We start from the raw sequence: 9,911 nt of genomic DNA, 5'->3' as shown, positions 1-9,911 counted from the left end.
ACTCAACGACAGGCAAACATGGCAGAGACTACGACGAGTACTACAGTTGTGATTCTTTGTGGAGGACGGGGAACGAGGTTCCGTCCGCTCTCCTTCCGAGTGCCCAAGCCACTCTTCCCCATTGCCAACGCTCCGGTCATCGACCACTCGCTGAGGAGCCTTCCCACCTCTGGCGTCAAGGCAGTCTTTCTGGTTGGCTTTTATGGGGGATCCGAGTATGAGACTCAGTTTGCTCACTATGCTGATGATCTTCAATCTCGTCTCAACGTTCCTGTCAAGTACCTTCGTGAGCCTGTTGAGGCTGGCACAGCTGCTGGTCTCGCTCACTTTGCTCAAGACATCCTCGCTCCCAACTCGGATGCCATTCTGGTGGCAAACTCGGACGTCGCTGGCGCTCTTCCGCTTGTTGACATGCTCAAGGCTCATGCTGATGCTCAGGCTGGCGGTGTTGAGTTGACGCTTCTGGCTACCACCGTGCCCGAGGCTGACGCTACAAAGTACGGCTGCATGGTGGTCGATGGCGTTGAGGTCGGCGCTGGGGGCGTCGGCAAGGTCGCCCACTATGCCGAGAAGCCTGAAGTCTTTGTCTCCAACACCGTCTCGTGCGGTGTGTACGTCTTTAGCCGGGCAGGCTTCCAGAACATCACCGACGCTGTGGCTAGCGCTGCAGCTGGCGGCGACGGCGAGGGAGGCAGCAGCGGCGGACGGTCGGCGGCGGCCAAGGCGGCGCGGCTGGCTGCGGCGGCGCGGCAGCCGGTCGGGCTTGAGGTCGACGTCATTGTGCCGATGGTGGCCAAGGACGCGGTTCAGGCCCTGGTCACGCACGCGCATTGGGCACCGGTCAAGACGCCGTCGGCGGCGCTCGACGCCAATGCGTACTACCTCGGCTCGGAGGCGCTCGCGGGCAAGCTGCTTGTTGATGCCGACGTGCCGTTTACGGTGGTGGGTAACGTGTGCGCCGCCGATCTTGCGTCAGCGACCATCCACGCGGACGCGGTCATCGGGCCGAACGTGGCGCTGGCCGCCGGTGTGACCATCGGCGCCGGTGCGCGCGTCCGCGACGCGATTGTGCTCGAGGGCGCGGTCGTGGCCGACTCGGCCTTTGTCAAGCACGCCATCGTCGGGTGGAATGCCATCGTTGGCGAGTGGGCACGTGTTGAGGGCGATCCCGCACACGCGGCCGACGCAGACATGTCGGCCACCATTCTCGGCGACGGTGTCGAGATCAAGCCCGAGACCGTCGTCCGCAACTGCGTCGTCCTCCCGCACAAGGTGCTCAAGGCCGACATGTTCGACCGTGTCATTCTCTAGCATCAAAGTATAAACGTCGGCTAAGAGCTGCTGCCGGCCTCGAGCTTGGCAGTCAGCGTGGCGATGTGCTCAACGAGCGCGGTGTTGCGGGCCTCAGCGCGGGCAGTCTCGGCACGGAGCGTGGCGATGGTGCCGCGGAGCGAGGCCTCCAGCGGAGCGCGCGACTCGAGCTGTGCAGCGAGCGCGTCATTGAGCGAGAGTGAGGCAGCGTACAGCTCTTCCAGCTCGGCGTACGCTGTGCGGAGGGCGGCGAGCTCGGCAGACGCCGAGTCGTCGGCCGGCGGCACTGCGGCACGCGGGCGCGGCGGCGAGCGGGACTCGGTCGGTACGGGACTGGTGGCGCGCGGTTGCGGTCCATCCGCGAGCCGCCCGCGAATCGAGGCTCGGTCCGCCGCATCAGATGGAGCCGCCGCCGGGCTGGTCTGCCGCGCCGCTCGAGCCATCGACTCGGGTGAGAGTACCCAGAGGTTGCGGACGTCGCTGTGGCGACCAGCTTTGCGGACCATGTCTGGCGGCCGCTGGCGGTCGGCCTCACGGGCAAGAGCGGCAGCGGCTCGCGTGTTGAGAACCGGGGCCGGAGCCGGGGCCGGGGTGCGAGCCTGCGGGCGAATCACAGTCGCGACCGCGGGCTCGAGAGGCGACGACAGAGCCGAAGCGTCTGTGCCAAGCATGGATGAGAAGAGCGACGAGAGCTCAAGAGTGCGATCCCTTGCCGCCGGAAGGGGCGGCAAGCTTGATCTCTCTACATCGTCACCGAGAATTGAGGCAGAGCGCGGAAGATCGAGTGAGAAGTCGACGATGGAACGGACGTGTGATGCCGGCGAGAGCGAGGACGATGGCGACGATTGGTCTCGTGGAGGAGAGCTTGAAGATGTCGTCTTCAAGTTAAAATCAAGAACTCTCTGCAAAGAGCTCTCTCTGTCTGTCTCCGTGGTCGATGCCATCGTCGTCGCACTCTGAGACTGACCGACTCGGCCCGTCTGTTTCCCGCCCGTCATCGACGCGGCCGAGCTCTCGGCTGTGGCCAGGATGGCGGCAAGAGAAAAGCGAGAGAAGCGGGCGTGTGAAAGAGTGAGTGAGGGGAGGCATGTAGAAGGTACCAGTGTCTCGCATGTGTAAAGCACTTACTGAATGTCTGCTTGTCGAGGTCGAAGATGTAGGGGGAGGATTGGGTCATGGCGGGCGTCGACTCGGCTGCCTCGAGGCGGGAGAGCAGTGCAGCCGACGTCAGGCAGTGCCACATGCTCTCTCCGCGTCTATTGATGTGACTCATTTCAACATGTGGCGACGAGATCGGGCGAGATGAGAGGTTTTGCAAGGTTGTCCTGGGTGGGCGTGGGTCGATGGAGACGGTCGCGGTCGCTGTCCTCGGCCGGGGCGGGGCAGCGGTTGGCGCAGCGTGATCTGCGACCACTGGCCGGCTGCTGTTGTACAGGGCGATTAAGGGAGGGGGGATGTGTGTGTACATGTATGAGAGACAGATGAATAGAGAGAGTGCGTGCGTGTGTGTTTGTGCGTGAGGGATGTACTTGGCATAGAATGCGATCGACGTGGTCTCAGGTGCGTACGGTAGGAACGAGAGATGTCTCCATCGAGACACGACAAGTCGTCACGGCATGGTCAGCATGGACTGTGACGGAAGTAGCATCAGCTGTGGCGGCAGTAGCATCAGCTGTGGTGGTAGCGGCATCAGCTGTGGTGGCAGCATCGGTTGTAGTGGTAGCATCAGCTCGAGATCAGAAAGGCCGATGCGAGTCGAGGTACGCCTCGTCGATGACGAGAGTTCAAGATTGCGGCGTGGATGCCGAGGCAAACTTGCGTGAGAGGCTATCGATGGAGTTGCCGAGATCGGCCAACTGATCAAGGACGTCAGAGATGTCCCTCTCGGTCTTGTCGAAGAACGTGGTGACCATCTTGAACTTTGCGGCATTCTCATCAACGGAAGAGACACCAGCAGAAAGAGAGAGATCAGCCAGTTCATCATCATCTTGCCAATGAGCCATCTGAGAGACAGAGAGTAAGATCTGTTGTTCCCTCACCAATTCCAGCTTGTCCAACATGGCTGCTTGCTGAGGTCCAAATGCCTGCATCCGCTTGGCCGACGCAGACCGACGAACCTTGCCCAAGTCGTTCCTCAACAACCTCGCAGCCTCGTCGTCCGGTGCCCCCGACGCCATACTCTCCCCTCCCTTGCTTCGTCGTCTCACCAGAGTCGAGTCTGTTCGCCACGAGGTCTCCCCGAGCCATAGCCCGAGCCTGAGCCTGAGCGTGTGGCGCCGGGAGCGGGTGCCGGGCGACTGAGCGTCGACACGTTGTCGCGGCGAGCAACGCAAGATCGTAGTCATGACGCGACTGATGATAGTTGGGAAAGGGGGCTTGCTCGACTTTGACTCCAGGCATGATCACGAGCACGACATATCGCATCATCGTGACGACGGAGATGATGATGGCGACGATGGTGCTCACCGCACACACCTTGCCACACGCACCCACATGCACATGCACATCTCACTTCTGCCCACAACCCACTCACACACAACCACATCGCATTGCACAACCACGTCGGATCGCACAACCACGTCGGATCACACAACCACGTCGGATCACACAACCACGTCGGATCACACAACCACGTCGGATCACACAACCACGTCGGATCGCATCAATACTCTCGGTTGCCGGCCGAGCGGTCGCTCCGCTGGCTCGACGGCTTGGGATTTCCTCGCATTTACTGTGCTGGCCATCTTTGCCAGCACATCGTGCCAATTGGCACGGTCAACCGCGCGTGTACGTGAGCGCCGTTTCGCCGGCTCACGTGCACACGATATCAAGGTGAGAATTGGGCGCACACTCGTGATCTACATCCCTTTGTCTTGATCCCATGATCCGATCCGATCTCGACACCCTCCCCTCCTCTCCCAACCCCCTATCGTGATCTACATCCCCCCCTTCCGATCCCATGAGCCAATCCGATCACAACCCCCTCCCCCTCGCCGCACTGCCACCTCACAATGGCGAGGTACAGAACAGCCCCCAGTCCCAGCCATAGCCACAGTCGCAACCACCTCACCCCCCCCCCCCCCCCCTTTTACCCACCCCCCCTGATACGCCCGCTCATCATGTATACTCCCACGTCCACCTGTATTATGGTCGTCATTGTTGTCTTCGTCTTGTGCTCTGTGATGGTGATGGGAGAGGGAGACGATGAGGTGGTCAGGTGCTCGTTCGGCTCGGCTGGCACAACAGGATCAACTTCATCAACATCAGCAGCACCAGGAGGAGATGGATGTGAGAAGGGAAGCTTTTGTTGGGGTATGTTTGCATGTCATGATATCGATGGAAGTACAGGTACATGTAGTACACCACCGACGGCTTGCATTGCTGTTCATGATCCGGTCTGTGGTTGTGATGGTGTTACATACTCCTCTCCTTGTCGAGCTATGGCCTCAATGGTCTCGGTGAGACATCGTGGTCCTTGTACTCTGAGTAGCCATGGTGACGATGATCATCGTTCGGTCTTGGCTATCCTGGGCATCATCATCGCTTTGGCTATTGGCGCTATTGTCGCCATTTGGGTCGTCGTTGGTCTCGCTCGGGCAAACAACGCCATTCCGTCGTGGGTCCCGGACTGGATCGCAAGGCGCTCGCGGCCGTCGCTCCTCTCCTCTTACCTCCGTCTCTCGTCCTTTGAAGCAGATGCCGATGCTGCTCGCTCTGCCGAGTTTGGTGGCGACGACATTGAGCTCGATCTTACCAACCTGGAAGACGTTGACCTTGTCGACGGCGACGAGCTCGAGCTCGAGCTCGAGCTCGGTGACGGCGACGACGACGAGTCGCGCCTGCGCCTGCCGTAGACCATGCGAGCCGATGCTCTGTATCTACAGCGATACCTGATGGATGAGGGTGCCGACAACGCCAAAGAAGGCGAGGATAAGGATCGGGACGATGGCCGGGCTCGGTGCGGCACCCATGATGAGGAACGGCGGCCGGGAGGCGACCAGGTAGCCCAGCAGTGTGTTGATGTCGGTAAACGAGTGCGAGCCGACCCGATGGAGCTGGGCTGCTGTGTCGGTGAGCGAGGAAAACTTGCGGTTGATCGAGGTAAAGATAGTGGCGACAAGGATGAGGGCGAGCGCGTAGATGACCAGGTAGTACTTGCCGTTGAGCTCGTTGTCAGCGCGTTCGCTAGCCCGGGCCGCGTCCCACAGCTGGTACGAGATCGAGAGAGGAAAGATGATAAAGACAGGAACCACAAAGCTCTGCATCAGGCTCGACAGCCGCCGCGCCAGCCGTGCCATTGTCGCATGCTTCCGCACCACCCGCTCCATCGACAGCGTTCCGTCCTCCATGCTCACCGCCAGCGCTGCCACTTGCGCTCGCGAGATGTGCGCCATCAGCGCCGCTACCGCCACCGCAAACACAAACACCGTCACATTGACAGGCACCGCCACAGCGTACAGTATGTAGAAGATCGGCATGCTCGAGTCCGGATCGTCATCCACTCCGTCGTTGTTGTCGATGCCCGAGACTGCCATCCACGACACAGCGAGCCAGCCGACTGAGAGCACCACGCTCGCCAGCAGCGCTCCAAAAGCATACACCCGCGTCGTCGATCGCAGCCGCAGCCGCATCCGCCCTTCAGCTAGCGAAAGGAGAAAGCCCGCAGACGCCCGCGAGTGACCCGAGCCCAGGTAATGTGCCAGGCTCAGCCATCCGGCCACAGACGCAAGTGAGAGCCCGGCAGTGCCCACAATTAGTGCCTTGGGGAACCTGGTGTCGAGCAGAGCTGCCCACGACAGGGCACCGGTCCCGGCCAGCACCAGCGTAAATAGCAGTGGCCGCCAGAGCCCGCGATACAAGCCCGATCGCGACGGCGCCACCGCAAGTAATGAAAGCAGCAGCCGCATCGGCTGAACGTGCTCGGGAACACAGTGCAGCGCCGACGGACCGGGCATCCCCGCGCCCTCTCCGCCATTGACCGGGCCTACCGCGCCGCGGCTCCGGCTGCCGCTGTGAAGAGGCACAAACATGGTCATCCCCATCCCCTGCGCCTTGCCAGCCACCTCATCTGGAAGCGGCGGTACCGCAGATCGCCTCCCGGTCGGAGTCCTGCGTCCATCCACAGACGAGCTCGACGTGGCGTCGCCACTGCTCTGCCGCCGGCGATGATGAGGGCGATCACGGCTACAGGACTGGCTCTGATCATGCCAGCGCCCGTCGTCATCGCTCTCGCTTTGCGCACCATACTTTTCGTGACCACGATGTGTGTGGCCGTTGGCATTCCTCGATCTCGCCGTCTTTTGACTGGAACCAGCACCGCGAGCTCGTTTCCCTTCACTCTGCAGTTCCCTCGTCCGTCCTGACCGCCTGCTGCGCCCACCTCGGTTGACCGAACCCGAGCTTCCCGCCGTTCTCAGGCCTGTTGTCTGCTCAACTTGCCGCGCCATGCTACTGCCCTAGCCGAGCCAACCTTGCTATGTACCCCCCTTCCTCGACGAGATGAGTTGTTGCCGTTGTGGAGCTAGAAATCTGCTCTCGTCACGCTCGCCGTTGCGACGCTGATGCGGTGACCGTGACGGCGTCGGCGTGGGTCTGTGGCAGCAGCAAACTGGGAGAGTTTTCAGCAAGACGACAAGATGGTCGTGTGCAGCATCGGCATGGAAACTCGAATGGCGAGTCTCTTGTTCATGGTGAGCACTGCTCCACCAGCATCGGCATTAGAGTGTACAGTGGGCGTAGCAATATCCGCGAACAGCGGCCCGCGGATGGCAGGCAAGGCAGCCGGTGAAAGAGGATGATGATGGAGATGAATACATTCAAGGGGTGAGCGGTACTGATGAGGATCTCCTCGAAAGGGGAGAGCCAGAGGAGAAAGAGCGTGTGTGACGAGACGGACCTGGCCAGGGCCGAGCTGGGTGCGAGTACTCCAAGCCACGGGCATTGCCATTACAGCGACAACATGCCCACAGGGGAGCGACAGACGCGTGACAACAAGGTGTGGATCATGACCGGACCTTGTTGCCGACGACGTTCAGGTGGCAGACCTGCAGCATGTACATGTCTTCGGCGGGCGGGAGGGTGACGATAAAGGCGCGGAAGGCCTGGGTCTCACCAGCCATGGCACTGGAGTCGAGCGTAAAGGTGAGCAGGCCGTCGGAGGTCTCCCTCACGCGGAGTGCCGGGGTTACCAGCGAGTGCCAGACCTGTGCGTCGAGCGAGATGGAGACGTTGAGTGCATTGCCGATGGGGGAGAGGGCGTGGACGGCACCGTAGCCGTAGCCGCCCATCTTTGCCGAAATGATGACGTCGGTGTGCGGGGTGAGGAGGTCGTAGCCAAAGAAGGCCGGGCGGCCCGGGAGGACGGCACCCTCGTAGCAGGTGTTCGGGTCGTCGTCGATGGCAAAAGGCGGCATGTGGTTGAGGTATTGGTGATGGATGCCACAGAGGCGGTTAGAAGTGCGGCAGAGGGTGCGATCAAAGGTGAACCGGGCGGGGTCGTCCTCGAGGGTGCACGAAACACGCTCAAAGTCACGCTGGACGCCCGTGTTGGTGAGGAAGAGGCCGCCGTCGTCGGCGCGGATGGCGTGGGTGATGTGGCGGAGCTGGCGCTTGCGGTTGCGGAAGATGCTCTCGTCGGCCGTCCAGAGCCGGTCCATGGCGAGGACACCGGCCTCGTGCATAAACTTGCCAAAGCCGGTCTCTTCCGAAATGGCGTCGTTGGTGTCGAGCTCGCCCTGCTTGATGTCGACGGTGTAGACGACGGGCGGCTCGTTGTGCCAAATGGGGAAGAAAAAGTCCGAGATGTACTTGAACTCGACCGGGAGCAGCGAGTGGATGAGGCCGATGTGCCGGACAGCAGCGTCGCGCGAGAAGACCGAGCCACACCCACCCCACATGAATCCAGCGTGGATCCTGGCAGCGGCGTTGTAGCACGTCCATGCCCAGTTCTGGATCGAGGTGTGCTTGTTGGTCACACCGTGCTCGGTACCGGGCCGGGCGAGGAACGAGTGCAGAAGGCTCTCCCGGTAGCCCGACGAGTCCCAGTCGTCGTCCTGCATGTAGCAGATCTCCGCCACTGCCCGCTGGCAGCCGAGGTACTTGCCAAAGTCCTTGAGGTTGTCCACCGAGTTGACCACAACAACCCGCTCCGGGATCCGCTCACCAAAGATGAGCTCCTCGTTGAGCACAGTATCCGGGTTGTTGTTCCACACCACAAACTCGCTGTAGATTCCGTCGGCATGCAGCTCCTGCATGATCAGCTTGAGGTTGTCCAGTCGCTTCCTGTCACCGTTACCCGCATGTGTGAGTGGGGAAGGGGGGGGGGGGGGGGGGGGGGGAGTGAAACCGGGCGGGTCCCGGGCTGCAGCCGAGCCATCAGCTGCAACTGCCGCAACCGCAACCGCAACCGCCACACATTCGCTGCAGCGGCCAGCATGACCAGCGGGAGCCAGAGCGACAAGACCAAGAGAGAGAGAGAGAGAGATAGATAGAGAGATAGATAGACGGAGGAACACATGGGCATAGGTGGAGGCTGATAGCCTGGTGGTCAATGTCATGCCCATGACACCTGCGGTTGGCTTGCAAAACCACCGCACGTGGGGGGTGTGGAGAGGGCCAGTGGCAACAACCAGCTCTATCGAGGGATAGCAAGTTCGCATAGCCATGCAAGTAGAGATGGAGAAAGAATTGAGGATGATACATCCACGTATATGGCTATAAAAGGCGTGGTGTTGGTATGGCAAATGGTAGGGCCTTATACGTGGTGGTTGGAAGGTGGTGCATGGCACCCGCCCGATTCCGTGAAACAAACGAAAACAGAGCCATCCACCCAAGCACGGGCTCGGGAGGGGGAGGGGGAGGGGAGGGGTTGGGGAGGATAGAGGAAGAGGAGGAGGAGAGAGTCAGACATACCAGTTGAGCATAACAACAGCAATGCCTTGGGAGTCTGCGACATACTCCAAGGAGCTCGCACGTGCAGCTGTGAGGATCTCCTCCTTTGTAAACGGGCGCTTGTAGGTGACGTAGTTCATGCGGTCAAGCTCGTCCTGTGGCACATCAGCTGGGATGTAGGGATAGAGGATGCGCTCACGTAAGCGGATAAAGGTACCGACAAGCAAGCAAAGGAGTACAATGGTTAAAACCTTGACAGTACGGCTAGGCTTTTGGTATACACTCTCGGACTTCTGACCCTTCAACATGGTTGTCTGCAAGCCTCCCACAATGGAGAAACGTGGCCTCGACCGTAATCGAGTGAAATGGCCCAATCCACGTTGCCGACTCTCCCGCCTTCCGCTGCTGTCGATTTCGCTTGCACTCTCCGTCGCTTTTTCCTCCTTTATGATTTTTTTTTTCAGCATCGGCGGCGGAGTGGGTGAGTGGGGTGGGGTGGGGAGGGGGGGAGGGGGGGGGGGGTGGTGCTTGTTGTGGTAGCCAAGGTCTTTTACGTATTTTGTCTGGCTCGGGGCGTTGGTGGGTGAGATTGTCCAACCAGTCCATCAGCGGACTGATCGGGACGAGCAGGTGACGATAGTCGCCTTTGCTCCACTCGCCTAAGCTGGTGATTGCCAGCTGCCACGAGCAAGGTACTGAACGGCCAACAC

At 60.7% G+C, this 9,911-nt stretch overlaps 5 protein-coding genes across 5 annotated transcripts; 2 read left to right on the top strand and 3 right to left on the bottom strand.

Moving 5' to 3' along the window:
• Positions 1 to 10: 10 nt before the first annotated feature.
• Positions 11 to 1,311, top strand: AMSG_02480 (ADP-glucose pyrophosphorylase; the record flags this gene model as incomplete). Its single annotated transcript, XM_013903945.1, has 1 exon — positions 11 to 1,311. The coding sequence occupies exon 1, from the start codon at positions 19 to 21 to the stop codon at positions 1,309 to 1,311; it is 1,293 nt and encodes a 430-aa protein (XP_013759399.1). The 5' UTR covers positions 11 to 18.
• Positions 1,312 to 1,331: 20 nt separating this feature from the next.
• Positions 1,332 to 2,054, bottom strand: AMSG_02479 (uncharacterized protein; the record flags this gene model as incomplete). Its single annotated transcript, XM_013903944.1, has 1 exon — positions 1,332 to 2,054. The coding sequence occupies exon 1, from the start codon at positions 1,980 to 1,982 to the stop codon at positions 1,332 to 1,334; it is 651 nt and encodes a 216-aa protein (XP_013759398.1). The 5' UTR covers positions 1,983 to 2,054.
• A 2,478-nt stretch (positions 2,055 to 4,532) lies between these two features.
• AMSG_02478 (uncharacterized protein) lies at positions 4,533 to 5,196 on the top strand. Its single transcript, XM_013903943.1, has one exon. The coding sequence runs from the start codon at positions 4,626 to 4,628 to the stop codon at positions 5,163 to 5,165; it is 540 nt and encodes a 179-aa protein (XP_013759397.1). The 5' UTR covers positions 4,533 to 4,625; the 3' UTR covers positions 5,166 to 5,196.
• Positions 5,190 to 6,343, bottom strand: AMSG_02477 (uncharacterized protein; the record flags this gene model as incomplete). The annotated part of the gene is made up of 1 exon (XM_013903942.1): positions 5,190 to 6,343. A coding segment is annotated over one exon (1,154 nt), but the record flags the coding sequence as incomplete, so codon positions are not given.
• Positions 6,344 to 7,110: 767 nt separating this feature from the next.
• Positions 7,111 to 9,563, bottom strand: AMSG_02476 (uncharacterized protein). Its single transcript, XM_013903941.1, has 2 exons — positions 9,223 to 9,563; positions 7,111 to 8,592 (listed from the first exon to the last, which is right to left on the bottom strand). The coding sequence occupies exons 1-2, from the start codon at positions 9,507 to 9,509 to the stop codon at positions 7,314 to 7,316; spliced, it is 1,566 nt and encodes a 521-aa protein (XP_013759395.1). The 5' UTR covers positions 9,510 to 9,563; the 3' UTR covers positions 7,111 to 7,313.
• Between the last annotated feature and the right edge of the window lie 348 nt (positions 9,564 to 9,911).

Source organism: Thecamonas trahens, assembly GCF_000142905.1.
Source record: "Thecamonas trahens ATCC 50062 unplaced genomic scaffold supercont1.15, whole genome shotgun sequence".
NCBI classification, from domain to species: domain Eukaryota; order Apusomonadida; family Apusomonadidae; genus Thecamonas; species Thecamonas trahens.
The sequence above is the reverse complement of the archived record's forward strand: the minus strand, read 5'-3'. Positions and strand labels throughout refer to the sequence as shown.